The following is a 24,290-nucleotide window of genomic DNA, read 5'->3' on the forward strand; positions in this document are numbered from 1 at the left end:
ATAAACACCATGACCTCTGATTATGAGTGTACTATGGAATAATGCTGTACACCTCTACATGTTTGCATTGACTGACAATTATTGCTGTGTATTAATATTTTGATAATATTGTTTCACTCTGTAGAAACCATAACCTAGACACTTTAGGGATTAGTAAGTAAGAAGTTGATGTTCTAAGGGAAACTGCAGGATTAAGCAATCCAGTACCTATTCAAACATTTCTGGTGGCGTCGGTGGCAGGCCGAGCGGCAGTTTCCTTCTCACAAGAATTGTGATAACTTACATTAAGTAGTAGATGCACAGTGTGGAAGGGTTTAGGAAGAATTGGATCTGGGCAGGAAGAGTCACATGGAAACATGATATAACTGTTCCAGTTGCTTTGTTGCCCAGCAGAGGGTATTCCAGCAAAGAGGAAGACTGCTTAGGATAATGATATGTTCTATAAATCATTTTTACTCCTCCAAGAAGACTAATGGGAACATGTAGGTACTTACAACTCTTTGGTTTCAGGAAAACACATCCTCACATGGAAGATTTCAGGTTTACAGAGAATGTATGTTTCACATGTGTTATGTCACTATCTGCATATAAATTATTCTTTATAGCTTTAACTACACTGTGTAGTTACCACTCAAATGGCCACCACACGTATACCAACTACCTCAGTAATAATAATAAAAATGATAATAGCAGGTTAATATATATATGCTGTGTCAGTACAATAAAATATTACTTTAAAATTAAATTTTAAAAACATACACAGTTTTTTCACATTTTCAAAATAAGGAAACGTCGATTGTGCACTTTCTCAGTTAACTTGTCAAACTCAGGATTAAGGAAACAACACAAAGTTTTAACCATTGTACTATATGCACTTTACCTTAAACATAAAAAACAAGATGATTATGAAGCCACACTTTCAGGTAATGAAAACTACTTTTCACTTTCCTTTGTGATGTTAAAGAAATACAATGCAATTCCTAGTGTTCAACTGGACAAAAAGCAATGACAATGTCCCAGAATATTATAGCAATGTGTGTTATGGGCAATGTGTGTTTTCTGATTTATTGTGAAAGAATACTCTAGTTGCTGCTAATAGATTTGTACTAAGCCCTCTCACATCAATTCTTTGACCGGTAGCTGCTTCCTTGCTTCCACTGGCATTTGTGAAGCTGTTTGCTTGAAGAATATGATATATCTGTTGAGTTTTCATTGTTTTCTAATGTCTTTGACTGGATGTGAGGGCGATCTGGCTGTGACATCTTTCATCCCATTGATCGCCAGGGTTGATTCTGCTGATCTGGCTGGCTAGGCGGGTGTCTCCTTCCTCCCTCACTGCTCCATGTGAGTCTCTCCTGAAGCTGAGTGCTTGGCCAAAGAGAACGACCATCCCCAATAGAGGAGGACCAGTCTTCAGTCTAAAGTCTTTGACCATATTGTAACACCCGTTTGTTGCATTTCGCTCATTCCAAAATTGCCCACCAAATACTCCCAACTTGCCTACTATCATTTTCTATTTTCTTCTTCCATTAAGTCTTCTTTTCTCCCACACTTAAATGATTTTAGAACACTTTGGCTCTTCCTCTAATAGTTTTATGCTTCCCAACACATAGTAATTTATTTCCTACTGACACTTTAATTGAAATTCTATCCTTTAGAACTAACTTCTTCTTTAACATGTCCAGTTAATCTTTGAACTCATCTCACAAAATTCACCATCTGCTTTCTTTTATCCCCTTGTATATACCCTTTCAGAGGATCATGGTAGCTTTGGTCATGTAGGTTTGAAACCACAGAACTGACTTGTGCCTTTCCCCTCTCAATTGTTACAGATAAGCTATCAGTATCAGGTCATGCTGTTTGCATGTCTACAAATCTGTTCACATCTATGTTCTCCTTCCATTCCTGTGTGAATGCACTAATTCCATCTTTCAACACTTCTCACAGAATCTCTAGACTGCAGGATTATTGGTTATCTGATTACTTTTTCAAAATGTACAGTGTAGACCAGAAAGGACTATATAAGTGTATCTAGGCTTTCCTCTTGGCATTGTAGGCAAAGAGAAAGAAACTTTCTAAGGATATATAATAAATTGCTTGAAACATGTGTTGTAGTAGTAGATGCAATGCAACGTTTAAAATTCAAAGATCTCCATAAACATTCATAAACATGTACCTTTAAGTTTAACAGCCTCTGGTACTTAAAAAACTTCCTAGGGGTCTGGGAATTCAGCCTAGTGGTAGAGTGCTTGTCTCATATACATGAAGTCCTGAGTTTGATTCCTCAGCACCACATAAGCAGAAAAGCCTGGAAGTGGCACGGTGGCTCAAGAGGTAGAGTGCTAGCCTTGAGCAAAAAGAAGCCAGAGACAGTGCTCAGACCCTGAGTTCAAGCCCCAGGACTGGCAAACAAACAATTATATTTATTCCTAGGCAATGTATAAGGTTTAATGTAGGCTTTGTTAACAATTACCTAAAAATGATTGTTTCAGCCTTAAAATAACCACCTACAGTTCACAGAGACTGTAAATCCTCTGTGTATTCTTATTTTCTCTCAATTTTTTCAATCATTCTCTTACATGGTCAAAATGTCACCTATCTAGCATAACTCTTTCGATCAGGCTCAAAACCTTTGTTTTCAATAACACTCTCCTTTTTTCTTACCATTTTTCTTAACTTCTGTGTTTCAAAAATATTTTCTCCATGTGTTCTTGACATAATTTCCTGTTTTCAATTTAGAATAGATTAGTAACAAGGCAGGTGCAGGGTGGACAAGAACTTATAATTTATCACGAAACACACACAAGGGAACCTGTAGACACAGATCTGAGGCATGTGGGGTATATAAGCCAAATAGTAATTATGATCAAGTTGAGTCTACAGACATCTGAATTGAAAGCTATATACTGTTTTTGATTCTGACATGTTGTCTAGCGAGACCTAATGGATGGGGGAAAAGTTCCCTGACAGAATATCTGTTATGAGACTCACTAAGAGTCTTAAAATTGTGAATTTGAACAAAGGGAATAATGATCAGTTTCTTGGTTAAGAAGATTATCGGGGCTGGAAAGGTGGCTTAGTGTTATAGTGCTTGCCTCGCATGCATGAAGCCCTGAGTTCAATTCCTCATCACCATGTACACAGAAAAAGCCAGAAGTAGGTGCTGTGGTTCAACTGGTAGAGAGCTACCCTTGAGCAAAAAGAAGCCAGGGAAAGGGCTCAGGCCCTGAGTCCAAGCCCTAGGACTGGCAAAAAAAAAAAAAAAAAAAAAAAAAAACAGAAAAGTAAAAGGATTATCAAGGGATTTTCTGTTTGTTTTCCAGAACATGGAAGGAAAGAAGACAAAACTACGTCCAATCTTTTTTGTTGTTATTATTGTTTTTAATTTAAGTATGAACCACATCCAGTGTTCAAAGCAAAGCAGGATCCAAATGCCAGAACTTCTCCGAGATAAAGTGTATACTCCCATTTGAACTATAATATCCTTTTCTTGTAAGCTAAGAAATGTTCTCAAAGTAAACATGGTCTACATTATGATTCCCCATTTTTAGAAACCACTAGAGCCCTACTACTCAAAGTGCAGTCTGGCGTTACCGGGGACTTGTTAGCAATAAATACACAATCTCAGGTCCTGGGCCAGACTTCCTGAATTAGAAACTGAATCTGAACAGGATGCCCAGGTAATTTCTCCACATAAAAAATGAAAGAAGTTGTATTCTACAGGACACCCACCAATATCCCCTTACCAACAACAATAGAGCAGGTTGACTATTAACTGTATTCTCTGAAACATTGAGCCAAATAAATCTTTGCTCCTCAAAGTTAGTTTCTTTGGCATATTGACACACCAATGAAAGTCTGACTAATACAGAAATCTTTCACATTAGTAGGTTTTAATAACTTATCTACATTAGAGAAATTTTACAGAAAGTTGCCAAATAATCGTCCTTGTTTCTGCCTTTTCTATTTATCTTTACTCTTGGGGAATACATTATGTTGGAATGGAAGGCCTTCTACACCATCCCTGGGACATTAGGTATTTCTTACTTTCTATTCCCAAGAATAAGAAAAAAAATCACAGTCTGGTATAGCAATTAATGTCTGTAATTCATGCCAATCAGAAGCCAGACAAAGGAGGAACACAGTTTTAGGCGGCACAGGTAGAGTTAGTACAAGGTCCTATCTGAAAAACAACTAACAAGTGGTACAGTTCTAATATCAACACTTAGTATCTTCCCCTCCCCCTCAGAAAAAGATGAAAGAAAATTATACTTCATCATCATATCACATTTATTTTTTGGTAAAACTACTGCCAAGAAAATAAAGAGTACAAAGAAATAAAGTTGAAAATAAAAAAGAGTTTGTGATGTTAATATCCCAAATTTATTTCCAAATTTTATCTATTATAAAGTGGTATTGTGCTAAAAAAAAAAAAGGCAAGGATTACACACAAATTGACTATAAAATTCTTGAAAGAAATACTGAGAATATAATATTCAACATAATGAAATAACAAAATAGTATATATAAATATATGTAACACATATATACATACCAACATATGTACATGTATATATGCATGAATATATTATATATTCACAATACATATGCATATGTTATACGTTCAGTACTCAAGGGCTAATGCTTGCTAAGCTGGTGGGATATCATGGAGCCTCAGCCTAACTGCCTACTTTTACACTATTCTTGTCCACTGGCACCAAAGGTACAGGCCATAATAGCCACATTCCTTTCTATGGAAATGGAGTCTTTCAGGGCAAGAATACCATGATCCCAACCTCCTAAATAGCTTGTTTGGCAATTTACGTACCACTGTGCCAAGCTGTGTATTGAAAAAGGACCTTTTCTGCCCAAGCTTTCCTCAAACCAAGATCCTCCTGTTCTCAGTTTATAATATACTTTTGAAAGAATGACACTAAGGAATTTTGTATGCAAGTCCAAACCTAAGTACAGAACAGTCAATAAAGATTTAAAAGACTAAGATAAACCAAAGCAGTTTTATACACTATTTGATATACTTGCTTAGGACAAAAATAAATTATATATTCAAAGTTAAGATTTAAGGACTTCCTTAAACCAGATTCTTTCAGAAATTTTTTTTCCTCCTAATGGAGCTTTGCAAACTGCTATAAAATGTTATGTCACAGGTGAATAACTCCGAGAGAAGTTTTTATATATTTCTGCAAATATATCTTTTGATTATATCTCAAGGCCACTTGTGTTCCTTTAAAAATGACTTGTTTTGTAACTATATGCATTGTAGAATGTGTCATGAAATTCTTTGTCCTTATACTTCCATTTTATAAAAAAAGTCACAAAATTGATTATTGGTTAATCTGTAAAAGACTCCAAAATTAAGCTTTCTCCCCATGTGGTTTCTTTTTTAGTAGCTGGGTGGCTGAAATATCATCCTAATTGCTTAAAGACTGGTTACTGTGATAATGTGGCCCATTAGTGAACTATCGTATGAAATGTATTACAATCTCTGTCTTATCTTAAATTGCTAAGACAGTTTATAAGATCACCTGGCTGGTCTGTATTCATGAGATACTAAACTAGTAACAAGAGATGGAGATGGCTGTTTAAGATTTTTTACCACCCAAGCCTTGTTTTAAAGGAACGCCAAGCTTTAAGATAAATGAGGGCTCAGAAAACTGGTTCATATTTCTATCACAATATCATCATAAATTACATTTTCACAATGATTTTACTTACACATAGTTCAAGACACTATACTGTTCTACGGATTTTTTCCATTTACAATTTTCAGCATAGCATAAATTACATCTCAAATACATTTAGATTTCCATTACAAAAGTTCATTTTAATGAAATTAAGACAAAATCAAACCTGAAAATGGACAAATATACTTTGTTAGCCTAAAAATATAAACTATCATAGGCAAAGACGATCCAGATAAGTGAAAAACTAGATTACTGAATATTTGCAAAGACTTAAAAAGTGTTGCAGTGAGCCATAACATTTTAATAAAATATGTTAGTACATATGTTAATCAAAAACATCTTTGATTAACACAATTTAAATGTATCTCTTTAAAATGTGTGAAGTTTTAGAAAAGCTCAATTAAGAGTTGTCAATTCATTTTGAAGCATGCCATCAATATAGGGAGTCTTATAGTATTAATTTAATATTAATAATTATATTGTAATGGCTGGGTCTAAAAACTTTTCATGGTAAGCTTTGTTCAAGTCAATAGGAATAATGTTGATTATAACAACTATACCCACTGAGTTATAGAGGCGAACAAGAAAGGAAGATATGGTGAGAGAAGTAGAAGAAAGAATTTTTGTGTGTGTGTGGTAGAAGTAGTAATATAGGGGTTTGAAATCAGATCCTCACATTTGCTAGAAAGTAATTCTATGGCTTGAGGCATGCCCTAGCCTTAAGCTCATAACATGGAAGAAAATACACAATGGATAAGCAACTTCAACAGATTTCAGACAAGCAAAATAAAAAGAAGAATGTTAATGAAGCCTTGCTCTATACACACAGGAGGGATAAGTTAGCACAGAACTGTAATGAGGAAAACCAGACTAAAATTCCTGATGGGCTGAAATGGATATAACAAAATAAAAAATAAACAATTATCTATCAGTCCTGTGACCATTTCTGTGGCCACACGTTTTTATAGGGAAAAACAGGCATAACAACAACAAAAATAAAAAACCCAACTAGCCATCTGAACAAATAATAAACATTTTAAGCTATTATAAATGAATAATCCTAGAAAACAGATGTTCACATGCAGAGGTTCCTTAGTTTGCTTGGACCCATTTTCCCAAAGCATCATAAAATGAGTTCTACTTCAAACTCAAAGTTATAGGCCATTTGATGCTCAAATTCAAACAAATGTCAACATTCTTCATTTTTTCAGAAAGGCTTTGAAAAGGAAATTGTCAGATATGACTTGATTCTGCATGTCTTCATAGTATGTATGTTTATAAGTCTATTTATATAATGTGTGTTTATTAACCTATTATAAACACATAGAATTATTCATATACAAAGAATGTAATGTTAATCTTATGAACACTGATAATAAAGAATAGAAATACGTTGACAAAGGATAAAATTGTTAGATGGAGAAAACGAAACCATGTTTTATGGAAATCCAAGCCAAAAGTTATTCTATAGTTACTAGAAGAAGAAATAATGACATTATTATATAAATTTACAAAGATAGCCAATAAAGGAACTAAAAGCAAAAAGAACTAGTAACACTTTTGGAAAGACTTGCTATATTTATGTCTTTTTTTAATTCCATAATAAAAATTACATACTTAATATATAAAAATCATATGTATTATATGTGGTAAATTATATGTATATGTTAGTATTATAATGTTATAACACTTTACAACATTATATATTGTAGTATAATAGAACCTATAATATTTCATATATAAATTACATATAAATATTTTACCCTCTCTTTCTATACTATAAAGATACTGATATTTAATAGTCAACTACTACAGCTACTTAAACAGCCCTCCTGAGCAAAATCTGTTAGGCATACATCAGTGTTTACCCTACTGACCTGCCATATTTGATAGTAAATACCTTAAGGAGCATAATCTCCTTTATCAGATTTCCTGGATTTATTAAATTATGCTTTGGGAAATGGTGCATTTGAACTGACATTTGTATTTTTGATATTGTATCTGAAAATAATAGAATCAGTCTCACTATTGCTGTGCACATGGGTATAAACTAGTTAGAAGGGTGCCTAGAATACAGGCAGGACTATAATAAACGATTCATATTAATCTCTCCCTCTTTGGAATACTTCCTTCCCTTGCTTGTTCTCATTGATTTTCTTCTTTACAAATCTGTTTCTTTTCAATTTTTCCACCAGGTTGTGCTATGTGTCTGTACTCTAAATGTGGTAGGCTCTTGACCCAAATCTCTTCTCTTCACCTCTACCTGTTTCAGTCTTTACCTATACACAAATTTGGTTGACTATATTATGTGTGGTGGCCTTATAGTCTTTTAAATACATTCTATATGTTTTATCTCCCAAATTTTCATTTATAAACTATACCTGTCCCTTAAACTCTACCCTTGTAATTCCCTGTCATATAATTCAGAGGTATTTCAAAATTAATATACAGATCTACTATGTTTCTATGAAACCTGCTTCTCCTATGTTCTTTTCCATTTTAGTTAAAAAAACACATCTTTTACCAACAACTGATACAAACAATACTGGAGTTTCTTTTATTTATCAATTCCATCCCAATTTTTGTCTACTGGAATAGCTGGCAAGTGATATACATTCAGAATTAAGCTTATCTCTCCACCTTCATTATCACAATCCAAGTTTTGCTCATTAATTTTTTGTTAGTAGCTTTCCTTTCCTACACTTTGTGTTCTCAGTGCAACAAACAGATGGGTTTGTAACCTTTCTCAGTGCACATAGTGCCTTCTCATATTATTGGGGGTCAAAGGCAAAAAGCCTACCATACTCACAGAACCTGTCAAAGTCCTACTGGTCTTTTTCTAAATTATATCCCGATCTTCTGCTATATTTTTCCTCTGATGTAGAATACTTGGAATATTTTTTTCTTTTTGAAATAAACAAGAGAGGCTCCTAACTCCCAGTCTCAGTGTTTGTTCTTTATTCAAACAAAAATATTCTAACCCATGATCAGCAATCATTAAAAAACCTTCCAATTAACTTTGCTCATTCATTATCTCAGTGAGAATCTTCCTAAGTATCCCATTTAAGTTCATTAAATATAACTTCTATATATCTGAGTTCTTCATACCCAAGTTACTATTGTTTAATGTTACTTATTAAATCACTGCTATGCATTTTAGCTTGTCACTTACTGTTTGTCCCTCATTATAAAAAGGGGAGCATCAACACAGCAAAAACTTATAAATCTATTTTCTCCTCTGCTATACCATCACTCCCTATAAGACTGTTTAAAAAATATTTGTTAGATAAATTAATGGCATGAAATAGAAGATTTGTGAATCAGAAGATAACAACCAAAAAGATGAAGGAAGAAATATTTTATTTAGCTTTATGGGAGTCCCTAGTAAAGGAGATACATAAAATAATTAAATGGTTACCAGTATGTAAGTAACCTGGGTATAGAAAGGCTATGAGTAATAAGCATGTTATATTTTCATTATAGAAATTTTACTTTAAAATTTATTTTTAAAATGTTTTCATATGTTTAATAAAATTTAGAAGTTAAATTAACTTCTTAGTGTGATGAAAGGGGAAACAGTAATGGCTATATCTACAGTTAATGTATTTTATAATATATAAGATTTGATCTTAAAGTAGGAAAAAGATAGTTTGACTGTTACATTCTAAGTATTGTACTAATCACTTTGTAGCTAATTCTATTCTCATAGTCGGAACTCAATACCTTCATGTGGAAGTTATTACCATTCTAACACTAGAGGTGGGAAAATCAGTTCTTATAGTCCTTAATGTCCCTATACTGGGAATTGTTAAGGAAGACTGAAACCAACTTTCTATGCCTCTTATCTATATCTAGCTAGCTAGCTATATACACACTTAAATGAAGAGATTCAGCTTTACTCAAAACAACAGACGTATGAATGTCAAACTCTTTAAATAATTGAATAAAAGAATAAACACAACAGTGTCTGTGTAGATATTGCATGATATGCACAGACTTTTAATATTATAGTCCCTCTTCATCTCCAAATCCCTTAAAAGAAAAAAATTCTTTCTATTCAAGTACATCTCTTTAGGAATGAAGGAAACTTGGGTTTTTGTTTTTTGTTAAAGATTTATAAATTTCCCCTTTCTCCTTGTTTAAAGTTTAATTGATTCACTGACTTTAAAAAGAACACACTGTAGGCCACAACACAGAACTGAGTCAAACAACTAATTGAAGCCAGGTTCTTGAAGGCTTAAATTACTAGAGCCTTCCTGTCATCCTAAATTAAACTTCCTTATATATTTTTCAAGATTTATAACCTCAGGCCAAAAAGCTGTAAACTGTCCCAGTTTTGGAGTGAGTCTCCCAGAAGGAAATGATGTTTCCTGGAAAAGAAACCCTGGAAGGCACATATCCTCAATGGGAAAGGGGCTCTAAGAACAACGTGTGTGGTAGAGGTCACAGAAACCTTGAGAATAGCCTCAGTGTGAATGGTAGCTCAGAACATGAAATATTTTTGCCATATTCAACTTGGGTCCAGTAGTAGCAAGGTCATCCACACAGAAAGTAGGTATGCACACAGAAAGGAAAATGGCAATCTGTGAAGATCTCCTAAATTCTCAGATAACTCTTTAGAAAGAATTATGACTACTAATGGTGCCCCTTCTAACACCAAAGTAATTTTATACTTCCACTTTCACATTCAATTTTTTTCCTTTGAACACCTTTTCATTCTGTAAAGCCTAAACAGTTTATTTGTGTGATTTGTTAGCTTGTGTTTGTGCATTGATAACTGTCCTTAGCCATTTGATAAAGGGTTGGAAGTCTTTTAACCTAGACAAAAACTGTTTATTTAAAGATTAATAACCTACCCTTTCTTTGTCTTTTAGCGAATGAAACCTACTTTCCCCGGTTATACTAGCATCCCAAAACTTATATAAAACTACTACTCAGAATCATGCTCTACCATTTGAGGCACACCTTCATTTCCTGTAAAAGTGCTCTGAAAATTCATGTTTTCTTATATAACATTTAAGCCCTGAAAACAGACTCAAAATAAGCTGCACTTACTAGGTTATAAACTTGACTTCTCATATGGAGTTAAATATTTGCATTTGTGTGATGTGTATGTGTATACACTTACATATATATGTATATATTTAAGATGTTGAAGTCTATTTTCATGCCTGTTCTATATTAAAAACAATTCCCCTCCTTGTTGCAATAGTATTAAGTATCCAATACCCATTATACAGAAATACTTCTATCAGTTTGCATAAAACTTGTTCAATCTAATTTAACACTCCTTTTAATATGTAAATTGGCCTGACTACAATTCTAGTTATTCCAAGCATTGCCTTGAAGGTATCTGGGGGATGTAATTAAATCCACAAACAGTTTTTAAGTACAAAATTTTATATGTATAATCTTGGTGAGTTAGACTCAATAATTTGAAAAGTCCTGAAAGCCAACTGGGACTTCCTTGAGAGGCAAAATTTTACCTGTGTTCAGTAGTTTTAGCTTATCCTTCCTAATGGACTTCCCCTCAGACTTAAGACTTTTCCAGCCTGTCCCCACTTCATATAACCCAAATTTTCCACAGTAAGACTCCCAGTTTTGAAATCTTTTGGCCCTTCTTGAATGTTTGAATACTGCTGCAAATCCAAATTGTGAGGAAACAAACAAAAAAAAAGATGAAAAAAGTAAGGGAAGAGGAAATAAGATACTATGATTTCTCAGTAACTCACCTTAATGAAAGGGGGAAGTAAGAAGATATAATTTGGGGGTGACCTTACCCCAGGCTGTGTTTACACGTACCAAAAGTCTCAAGGTAAATGAAACTGACATTCATGCATACACACACACATATATACACACACACACACACACACTCACACACCCCTCCAGATCAAATTATGTTTAACCCACCTTTACATTTTTAATTATTCAAAAGAATCAACAAATGATTACTACACTACCATACTACAGGGTTTCAAGACTCTATCAGACATTTTAAATCAAAAAAAAAAAAAAAAAAGAAAGAAGTAGCTGAGGCACACTGCTTTCACCAAAGACATTTCACACTGTTACAAAACAACAATTATCTTTAGAAAACAAACAAATATATTTCTCCAAAAGGATGACAGATCATTACTGGTCCAATCCAAAGAAAAAGTGTGTGTGTGTGTGTGTGTGTGTGTGTGTGTGTGTGTGTGTGTTATATTTCATCACGTGATAAAACAACATACCTATGTCTAACAGACTCATAAAGTTATTTTCAGTTATGTTTTATTTTAATCAACTACTCTTCAAGGTATCCCATCTTCCCTTCCTTACCTGGACTGCATGTCTTGCTGGGTTTTGGCCTGACTGGCTTCTGATGGTGGGGATGTGTGAGTCACACGCTGCTGAAGCTCCACCAGAGACTGGTAGTACTGTTGCTGATGATGCTGTTGCTGCTTGTAGCGGGACAAGCTGAAAAACAGTCCTAGAATGGCTTTTAGGTTTCCATTTCTTATTTCTGTATTAAATGGAAAATACAACAAAGCATCAAATAAAGTGAACATATTAAAAAAAAAGCAAAATTCCAGATGCAATCTTCTCCCACCTAAATTTATGAAAAGAAAGACAGATACTAAAAGTTCTACGTCCCCTTCTGGAATTTAGAAGCACAGGTTAGTTGGGCTTCTTAGGCTCCACGAGGTCACACAGCTAATTGATAAAATAAGCCAGAAAGACAAGGCTATGTGGCTGTGAGCTGCTGTTTTTTCTCCCTCCCCTATATTGTTTCCCTAACACAGACTGTTGGCTTGATCAATGAGCCAAAAAAGGGAAAGTATTTTTCCCTACAGACTAGAATAATTATCTTTAAACAGATTTTTAAAATTTTATGTTTATGTACAATTACTTTATATTTTTGTATATTTGTATATAGGTATAATTTAGATCACTATTTCTGAACATTCATATATTTTTTCTAATAAAGCAAAAACCATCAGACTTATAATACTAGAAGTTATCATATGAGAAGGAAGAGATAAAATGAAAAATGGAAACATTTCTTGCCTCTGTTTAGCCACTGAGAAATCAAAAATTAAACTAAGTAATAGAACTACCATGTGGGTCTGAACCTTTACCTTTTGGCCACTAAATGCGTGCTTCAAATATTCATTCTATTTCTTGAATATAAGATAAAGGAAAAAATAAGATAAATGGAGGAAAGTAATTCTTTTTCTTGTCCATTGTACTTCAGAATTACATGATTCCTTATTCCAATGATGATAAAAATGTTAAAGCTTACAACTGCCTAATACTTCTAATCTTGAAGATATATATTTTCAAAGTAAATTAATCATAGAAAAATTGAAATTGTCCAAGTTGTTATAATTTTTAAATTATCATGTTAGTGTAGGTATTAATGGACTTACTAACTATTATCAACATATACATACAAGCATATATGTCAACAGTATTTGAAATTTTTGGAAAAGTTTCCAAAAATATTAATATTAATTTTAAATTATTAGTAGTTATAGAGTTAATGATCCAAACAGGCAAATGTTTCTTATTACCCTTTAATAAATTTGACACCTAAATTTGAAAATGATCAAGTGACAGACAGAATGAAGGGAAAGGCGATATAGGCCAGGACGGAGGATGCGAGAAGGAAACAGAAACATCATTAACTTTTCTTAACTACAAAAATGATGTCTTATGTTTTAAGCTTGGAAATTGTTTCTCATTTTTATATATGAAGATAAAAAAGCTCTGAAAGATATAAACACCAAGATTAATCTTATCTATTTCTACTTTGTTATGTTTCAACATTAGTGATGATTCTCCAAAATTTTGATGATCCTTCAGACATTTTATGATTTAAAAACTATGTATACTGTTCTCATTTTAAAGAACTTAAATTTGGCTTAAACTCTTCAATATTTTCACTACCATTACTAACTTGATTAGTTTATAGTATGATCATTATAGCAAAATACTATTTGAACATGAATTAGGTACTTTTACCTATAATTTTGCTCATAAATTATCAAGCACTAACAATCATCTTGCCATCTATTTAATGCTATCTATTTAATGCTATCTTGACTCACCCACATGGCATATACTCTGTTACATACTGGAGTTCTGCAAAACACAGCAAATACTTCAGGAAACAAATCTTATTCTGATGACTATTATGATCATATTTCTATTACTGGAAAGCTAATATTCTAACCTCACATTCCTAACATTATGAAAAATTCTTCATAAACATTGATGGCACTTGTCACTACAATAGTTTATCTTACCTTCAGCAGATAGACCTTGAACATTTACTCCTCTGGCTGCTAGAAAACTTAGGCAGACATCAACATTTTCAATCTGCAACACGAAAAGCAGTTAATAGGCAACTTAGAGGGCTAGTTCAAAATAAATACACCAGCAAGAATGAAACCAGAAAGAAAGATAAAGAATGAATACTTTACATTCATGTCATTCTAGAAGTCTTTCTCAGATTTTAACTAGAATTATCCTGGCTAATTACAGAGTGGACATAAAGCTTTCATTGTCCAGTTTGGTACTTCGAAACAATTCATAAAGGCCTGGTCAAGAACGACATTCTTGCAGTGTAGTGACCCACCTACTTAACATAAAAACAGATTTTTGTGCTTTACAAGTTATCTACAAATTATTCTACATGAAAATATCCATATAAGACGAGTGTTGCTTTGTGTATGTCCTGGAATGTTAGAATGAGGATAACTAAGATTCAACTACTAATATTTGTTATATGTTCCAAAAGATGGATGAGATGGACAGGGTCATATATATGAAGGAAATGATACATATTTTCATTCTAAACTATAATAAGTCTTTGCTTTAGGAAGTTTAGTATATTTTTATAGTGAGTACTGCTATGATTAAGTAGAAGTATTCCCTTTCATGCAATAATCAATGTTGATAACTTTTAAATGGTCTCAATATAACAACCATCTTGTATCTATTTAAGGTGGGAAATAAAACTCCAAAAGAGTGATTTATATTAAGCCAGAGTTTGATCTCAACATTGGCCACAGAATTACACAGATAAGACTTTCAGAAAAGGGTAATAACCTAGAAAATTCTAGTTCTTTGGGAGGTTTCTTTTCTTTTTAAGAATTCTATGTCTTGTATTGCAAAGTAAATAAGAAATTTAAGGTTATTTTTGTCTTCTTAAATTGCATCAAAAGCAACACTCTATAGCACAGACACACACTCTCTACCAAGGTCTCCTCTGACAAGTTCCAAAACAAGGTCAAATGTCTTGAAATAACACAAAAAAAAAAAATAGATTCAAGAATCTATCCTTCACATGGAGCAAGGAATAGTGGGTGAATAAAATTTTAATATTCAATGTACATTTATAAAAACAGAAATAAGTAACTTGTTGAAGGGATGGATGATTTGGAATAGAGAGGATAGGCACTGACGGAAGGGATGATCACTGATCAAGATGCACTGGACTCACAAAATTATATATTGAATTGAAACTCCTCTGTAGAACTAAAGAATAACTTTTAAGTTAATACAGAGGATGAAATGCATGTGAATTGACATTTTTCTAAGTCTTTTTAAAAGGTTTAAAGGTAAAAAGGTTTAAAAAGGGATTGAGTTAGTGCCTCTAAAATAGTCTAATACAGTTACGTTTTTTTCTCTAGCACTGAATAGCATTGATATTTTCATCAAGTACCAGATAAAGCTGTGGCAGGTATTTCATAAGTGTAAAAGTAGTTTCTTACAATGTATTTCTTCAATAAGATTTAACTTTAACGAGAAATGACAAATGCAATAAAATGCGCATTTTCATAACCACAATTAGTAAGTAGAAATATTTGTACTATGAAGGATACTCTGGAACTGAGACCAAGAGAGGAAATAGCAGAGATCAGACTCATGGCCTGCTCATCATTCATGAGATGCTCATGCTGTCATGTTATTCAATAGAAAAAAATGATAAACTTGAGCTAGGGATTTGGTTATATTAGTTTATTTTATTTTGGCCTGTTGTAGAATACATATGGATAACTTTGGATAGCACTTTGTAACTTAACAATACATGTGATAAGGTTTTCATTAACAATTTGGAAAATAAAACATACTTTCTTGTTAATTTTTTCCTTATATTCTTTCATAAACATCACTATGTGCAAAATTAAATGTCAGTAATAATATCCGAGATATTTCTTGTGCAGAAATGACCACAGTCAGGGGCTGGGAATGTGGCTTAGCGGAAGAGTACTTGCCTAGCATGCATGAAGCCCTGGGTTCGATTCCTCAGCACCACATAAACAGAAAAGGCCAGGAGTGGTGCTGTGGCTCAAGAGGTAGAGTGCTAGCCTTGGGCAAAAGGAAGCCAAGGACAGTGCTCCCGCCCTGAGTCCAAGCCCCAGGACTAGCAAAGAAAAGGATGAAAGAAAGAAAGAAATGAACACAGTCAAGGCATATATGTCTGCTTGGAGAGAAAAAATGATTTTAAATTGATTCACTTTCAAACTGAATTCTATGCAAATTATTCTACAAAAAAAAAAACACAGAATAGATCTGAAGAAGAACCCAATACCACCTAAACACTCTGAATATTCTGCCATCAGCATCTGAATTTCCAGTGAAGATATGATGCTGAAATTCCTACGAAATCCTTTTTTTTAACAGTTCACTATCCTACTAGGAAACAAGATTATAAAAGAGTGAAATAAAGGAAAGAAAGTAAAGAGAAAATAAGAAATTGTCAGACTGGATGTTCAAATATATCATCCAAAGTATTCTCGTTTCTTTTAACTCTATTAAAAGTAAAAGAAAAATACCTGTCTAATGCTGACAAAAAAAAACCCCAAACAATTGGATATTTAAAAAAATTTTTCCGAAGTAATTCTGATGATAGTGTATTTGTAGCAACTTATAAACCTTTTAGAGAAAGAATGTGTCAGACCCTACATAAACAAGTTAGTTCACTAGGAATCTTGGAACAGATTTATAAATGGTCTAAGTTTGTAAAGTAGCTTATTTCATTGGCCATTTCATCAACTTATATATAAATCAGACTCAGGGTCTATGTCTAAACTCCATTATACAAAGAAACTGATATCCAGAGCTCTTGTAATAATAATTTAGTAAAGTCAGATTAAAAACAATACAAGATGAAATTCAAGAAGAGCAAGCAACACAAGTAAAAACAGAAAATACAGTAGTGGGAATATCTGACTTTATCTGAGCAGAGAGTAATATGTATATATCCAGTTATATACACATAAAAACATTTAAAACTAAAGATGCTCAGTTTATGCTCATATCAGTTAAATTAAAATTTCAGTGGGTAGGAGCCATTTCTCAAATATTTTACAAATCATTGGGTTACCATAAACCTTGGACTCAAGCTATATGCTTAAAAGGAAACATTTGCATATAATTTCAATTTACTTATATATGGATGTGGGAAATTATATTGGTTAGACAATAGAGATGGCATTGTCTTTTGTTTATTTACTCCACAATGCTACATAATTCATGCATTTAGCATTTTACTGCTGTGGCAATAAAATGCCCATCTTCTGGTGTAGCAGAAATACAAAGAAATTCATTCTAAGTTCGATTGGCAACATTTCCCTTATATGAAGTTTATAGTTACATCTTCAGCTTGTTTTTAATACTTTTACTTGCCTATTACTGTGTTTGAATATCTCCAGTTTCTTTCTTCTCTTGGTGGCTTAACTTTTATTGACCTATTTCGCATCTCTTTTTTCATATTGTATTTAACTAATGCTAGAAAACTGTGAAAATACTGATATAATGAGAACATAAAATTTACCTTAGTTCTAGATGTAGTATAAATATTCTGAAAAATATCAAATGTAAGGATACACACACACATAAACACACACATACACACACGTTTGAATGTTGTGCATTTTGGAATCTATCCAAACACTTAATGCTATTATAAAGCCCTTAACCAATACAGTTTTGTTAGGTTAACACTGAAAACAGCTTTTTCTGTTGCTGATCATCCTCTTTTATGCCCTTCCTGTGGCTGTCCCCGCGCTATCACTGTATCTCATCTGAGTACCCTGAATACTGTATTACTGGTATTAGAACGAGGATATCAAAATTGAGAGATAAAGGATAAAAAGACAAATGACTCCAAAAGCAATATTTACAAAGCCATTTGGTGTAAACCAACTGAACATTTCATGGGGGGAGACGGAAACGAGGAGGGGGAGGGGGGAAATGAGGGAGGAGATAACAAATTGTATAAGAAATGTACCCACTTCCTTACATATGAAACTGTAAACCCTCTGTATATCACTTTGACAATAAATAAGTAATTATTTAAAAAAGAAACTAAGCACATTAATTAGATGTTGCTTTCTAATTACAGATCTGATCAGTTTGTATTTGTAAAATTAATATCAGCATCTTGGAGCACTAACAATTAATTTTATGTTCTATAAAATCAAATCATTCATTTATCCATTCACTGAACATTTATTGAATTGTTTTATGTTCAAGGAAAAACCAGTATACTCATGCAGTTTAATCATCACTGACTATAATTTCAATTTCTAGCATGAAAAATAGGGATCAATTTTGAAAAAGTATGAATTTCTCTGATTGTTTAAACCATATATTTATTGTGATGCTTATGAATATGCTAAATATTAGTGAATCTGTTTTCTAGATCACAAATTTACTTCCTAATGAGGAAAGAAGGGGCTTATCTATTCTTCACTTCCAAAAACCTAAAGGCAGACATCAACATATTTATCCCTTCAATGTAAAAATCAAAACAAAAAAAAAAAAACTACAACAACACCAAAACAAACAGGATTAACACGTGAGAGGTGTGTGTGTGTGTGTGTGCGCGTGAGCGCGCGCACGTTAATATGGGTGCTTGGAGCTTGAGGCTTGAACTCAAGACCTGTATATTATACACTGTCCAGATTTTTCTGCGCAAAGTTGGTATTTACCTCTAGAAACAAAAATATATCTTCACTTTCAGCTTTTTGCTAGCATATTGCTGATAAGAACCTCAGGGTCATTCCTGCCTGGGCTGGATTCCAAAGCAGATCCTCAGATCTCAGGCTCCTGAGTAGCTAGGACAAGTACAAGCCCCTAGCATTCAGCTAACCTATGTTCTTGACATAAATCCAGAATACACACTGAAAACACCTTCTCAGGGTTGGATGAACAGTTCCAAAAGACACATGACTCTTAAATTCTTAATTTGGGCTATGTGTTTTATGACAACTGACCCTTTAGCATATGTTTCTAAACTATAAAACTGGTATAACCTGTTTTAGGTAATATAACTGGAGACATATTTCACAACTTCAACAGAGCTAAAGCTTGACTATTCATAAGTTTCCTTTACATTTTTAGGTATATTTAATAAAAATTATATTTAGATACTAAATATCTGAATGTGATTAATGTTAACCTTAGCATTTGTGATTAAATCTAAGTAATGGCAAGGCACTTAATACTGAATGATTAATCCACTCAGAAACTATTGACTTAATAATGGGCAAAGAGCTCTGCTAGATAGTGAAGGGGTATAAAAATGAATTATAAGGTTTTTGCCTTGTAAACTTGTGAAACAGCCAAGGAGACAGAAAAAAATCTTAAGTCATTATAACACAGTACATCACATGATAAATTCCACAGGAGCATTATAAACAACATCATAGGGCACCAAAGAGAATGAAGTCATCAATTTTCACTACAGATCTGAGAAAGCTTCACAGAAGTGCCATTAAGACTTGAGAGCAAATTCGGATTCTGATAAGGTGAGACAAGCATCAGAAGGAGGAACAGGTCTGGCCACTCAGAACAGGCAGAGTGAAAAGTGCTACAAGAGGTCTGGAAGAAAGATCACACCAATCCTTGCTTTCAACAGTCATGAATCAAGGGTGACTTTAACGGGCTCTACCATCCCTTAGACTCAAAATTAATTACTACAATATAAAATGTTAAATAATCATAAACCACAGAGCAGGCATAATACCTCAAAACCATAGTCTTTCCAAAAGAAATGTATCTTTGTTAGGACAAAGCTGAAGTATGAGATACTGCTATGAATCAGATATGGAGAATGTCTATGAAAGATATGAATCAATTTTAACATTGGCTTTCTTGGTTCTTTTGTGCCCTGTGGTAACTTGAATATTTTATACTTTTGCTTCTGGTTCTTGAACTCTGATTCTAGTCATTTGCCTTGATAGGAAGTGTGATCCTGAGCCACCCATCCAGTCTGATGTTTTGCTGGAGATAAGAGTCTAATGAACTTTTCAGCCTTGGGTAGTTTTGAACTGCTACCCTCAGCTCTCAGCTAAAATTACTGGCATGAAACTGCAGTAATGGCATGATCCCCATTTTGAGTCTGCGTCTGGCTATACTATACGCAGCTCAGGCTGATCTTATTTTTGTGATGTTCTGGCTTCATATTCCTGAGGGATGATATCTACAGGAGCGTACCACCATATCCATCTGGCATTGTTTTTTAGTTTTCAATATAACCTTGCAATGCTAATATAATTATATAGACAAAGTAACGTTTATTATTTAATGATAACAAAAATTGAGGAGATGACTCCATGTGATCAAGCTTCCATTCGAACAGATTTAAAATAAGGATTCAGATTTTAGCCAAAGATAAACGTGTCTGGAGAATTAAAGTAAAATCTAGCATTTTGCTCCACTTAAAAATAAAAGGTGGCTTTCAGTCATTCACTTAGCAAATACTTGTATATTATGTCTGGGTGTTTAAAATACAGTTTTTTAAGATGAATGTAGAAAAAATGGGTAGTAGGTAAATAAAAAGTAGGCAAGTGCAGTCATAATACTCAGTGTATACATGCAAAAATGGAACTAGAATAATTAGTGATGGGAAAGCTGGAAAAAATTATGGGAGGGGTAACACTGATCAACATACATTGTGTTAGTAAACGAATATGTTGAACAAAAACCCCTTTGTAAAACTAGAGTTGTAAATATGTGTGTATATATGTGTGTGTAAGCAAATGTGTATAGAAATACAAGCACAGTACATTTTCTAAACACAAAACCCTTTTGATTTTCACCATAAACTTTGATATTGTCCCGAATTCACTGGAGCTGTAGAGAAATAGAGTTCTTATTATAGATGCACAATCAACAGACAGAATAAGAGTTGAAGAAAAAATCTGTTATCTTGCAGTGAATTTGTTCTTTTTCCACACTATTGTTCTGATCACAGTAATTTTGATATTCTACTAAGCTATTTCTACTTCCTGAATGAAACTCTGCAAACTTGGAAGTTCTAGTTACTTCACACTAAAATACAGTGACAAGGCACCAAAACAGACGTTCACTTAATATTTGGTGAATGCAGTTTGGAGGTAAAGACAGAAGCAGTACACAAAATCCTTGTCAGTATATAAGGCTGAATTATTTGCAAATTATTGCTCACATTTCCATTGCACTTGTATTGCTTCATGGATCATGACAAGAAAGAGTCTGACTGACTGATGGGCCCAAAATCCAGGGAATTCTGGAATCAGTACAAGCCTGAGAAGACAAGAAATGGATTTCCACTACAGCCTCTCAATGAGCGACACTGATAACATCTTGACTCTGGTCTAATGACACTACTTCCAACTTCTGGCCTTAAGATCTGTAAAAAAGAATACTTTTTAATGGCATTCAAGGAGACAAATCCAATTATTTATGCAGTAAAGAAGTAGAATTTACACCTTAGCACTTTGAGGTGTTACAGGAAGCATGTAAGCATGCTTCCTGCAAGCATGTACATTTTTAGGCTTCAAGGTCTGGATTTGTGGCTTATCCTCTCTATGGAGATATCATTATGTTTTTCAATGGATACATGTGAAAATGTTGAAGTACACAGATTAAAAGAGATGAATTCCTAAGTTCTTTTAAAAATACTAGATTATTGAATGTTTAAGAAGGAAATTATAAAATGAGTTTTACAAAGAATATCTAGTATGAGGTACAACAGTGTTTTAGGTCACTGTAATACTTGCTGTCCTACCAGTGTTAAATTTTTATCACTAAGAAAAAGTTTAGGAAAAGATTTAAAAATCAGATACATGTTATTAACTATATTTTGCATTGTTTATATACACAACTAAGAATGATTCATTTCTAACGAAAAGAAAAAAAATTCTATCATCTCTCTAAAAACCTCTAGAATAAAAACCACATAAGAATATGCTACTTTATTTCAATTTCTAATGGTCATAATAATTAACACTACCCAAATTATAAATGTGGTTTTTATTATAAGAACATCTAATGTACTTGTACAACACAGCAATAATACGATAAAACATTCTTAGTTTTGTTTATACTATTTTAAAAGTTGCTTTCTTTTTCTTTTTGAGATAAGATCTCTGTACGTCATTCAGGCTGGCCCTGAACACATGAACCACCTATCTCTACCTCCCAACCCTAGGGTTATAGATATTCACCATATTTCCCTGTCTAGAAACAAAGTACTGTTTTATTTTCAACTTCTATTTACTTCTGAAAGGCAGACAAATAATACTCCCAAAATATGATTTCTAATGTGTTGGATTTTTCTTCTTAAAAATTTTCTTCTTAAAAATTAGTGAGTATTAGAAAATATATTTTTATGATATATATTTTTTATTTTTATGCAAACTCTGTAAGGATAGAAAACATATATATGGCATGTATATATATATATATTCTAAGATAAAAGAGTGGCAAGATTGTATTTGCTAATTATTAACAATATATGTTAGTAAATCAGAATTTCATTGGATGTCAGATTTCATCCATCCTATTTCCTCTGTGCAAAAATGAGCAGAGGCCCTGAGCATTTCCTGAATTCTTTTTTCCTGGATCATGAAGTCAGAGGGAGAATTTCAGTGACCAGACCACTGTCCTGTCAACAATGCCTCTCAATGCCTCCAAGGGGTTTCAGTTACTTCATATGAACTATACTACTAAAAAGTGCAACTTCTAGAGACAATCTCAGTTTTAAAAATCATCAGTATCATAGACCACTAATTTAAATAAAAAGTATCTTATACCAGTAGTGTCTATACTCCTTATTCTAAATTTTGAGCCTCTATGGAAATTACAAAATAATTAAGGAAACAAAAAAGGTGTCAACTTTTTTGTTTGTTTAGAAACAAGTTATATTTGTAGTGAAGCATCTGTCTTCATACAATGATCCATTTCTAAGTCTTCCAAAAGATTAACAGTTTGAAAAAAAATGGCAGGAATCATGTAAACTAACTTATCAGTATTGCATTCCTGTGACTCATACATTTAGAATCCCATACTATACGACTTATACAATTTTATTAAGCTTCCCTATTTGGTTTAAAACCTCCTCTTCTTATCTTACCTAAAATGATCCTATCAAAGCATAGTAATTACAACCGGTGGCTGAGCAAATTAAAACTTTAAAGGGCAAAATATTGGTTTAAAAATATACTAGGCCACTTATATCAAATATAGTTTCAATTTTAAGATAATCATAAACACAGAACTAGGGTAACGATGTCTGTGAAATCCATAACAGTATTTACTCTGGAAACCACAAGCCCATGGAGAATAGAATCTCATAGGGAAAGAAGGTCCAAAGTACTTTTTCATCTTCAAGGAATAAAATATCATAAGAGGGTGAAATAGAGGAAGGAGTCACAAAAAGATCAAGGATAGTGAGCTACTTTGCCAGGTTCATAGCTGTGCTGTCCAATCTAATTCCTGCTTTGAAATTACTGCATAGTCAAATGTCTGAATTCCTCTGCACATTTGTGAGTATCCTTAAATATAAAGATCTATTTTTAAAATAAAGAAAAGCTTCTTTCCTGAACAACTTTTCCTCTACATGTCTAACATTTTTCTCTAAGAATCATGCACTTGTGTTTCTGTATTTCAAATAAATGTTTTTTTTTCTTTTTGCTATTTTTAATCTACTGGACATTCAGGATATTCCTGGCATTCACAGTGTACTGATTTATTTCCTCATCTAAGCTCATCAAATTTGTGGCATGCGACATATATTCTGAATTCTGATACCACCCACCTAGAAATTAGTTCAACAGGTGCCATGCATATTAGTGATTTCGTCTTTGAGTGAAGTTAAATATAACATTCAGTATGCTGCTAAAAATTACATTCTATTTTTCAGCAAGTTTGGTTCTGACATTCATTAATTAAATATAAACAAGACTTTGAAAACCAAGAATAAGTATGAATCAATATATCTCCATGATAGAACTAATGAGTTGCTTAAAGGACAAGTTAAGTTGTTCTTAATATGTCCACTCTGGACCATGTTATTTGAAAAAGTGCTGTCATATCCTTACATAGCCATATATATGTGATTGTTACCTATGATAAGAAAATCTTTGTATTATTTGTATATTTGGGTTTTTCTTTTTATTACAAGGAACTTGTTTTAAAAATTATTTTATTTTATTTGTTTTTGCTTAGGTGCTACTAAGAAATTGAACCCAGGGCTTCATGCATGCTAAGCCACATTCCCAGCCCATAAAGGAAACTTTTAAACAATCACATAGAAAAGAACAAATT

The 24,290-nt window shown here is 33.1% G+C and overlaps 1 protein-coding gene across 3 annotated transcripts in view; it reads right to left on the minus strand.

Moving 5' to 3' along the window:
* Positions 1–24,290, minus strand: part of Nav3 (neuron navigator 3) — a 619,731-nt gene that overhangs the window by 160,313 nt on the left and 435,128 nt on the right. For all 3 annotated transcript variants that reach the window (XM_048359143.1, XM_048359134.1, XM_048359124.1), the window contains exons 5-6: positions 13,994–14,066; positions 12,024–12,207 (exon numbers count right to left, since the gene is read on the minus strand). In XM_048359143.1, coding sequence (XP_048215100.1) covers positions 12,024–12,207; positions 13,994–14,066 — 257 coding nt within the window. The remainder of the gene's footprint in view (positions 1–12,023; positions 12,208–13,993; positions 14,067–24,290) is intronic.

This window comes from Perognathus longimembris, chromosome 1 (assembly GCF_023159225.1).
Source record: "Perognathus longimembris pacificus isolate PPM17 chromosome 1, ASM2315922v1, whole genome shotgun sequence".
Classification (NCBI taxonomy): domain Eukaryota; kingdom Metazoa; phylum Chordata; class Mammalia; order Rodentia; family Heteromyidae; genus Perognathus; species Perognathus longimembris.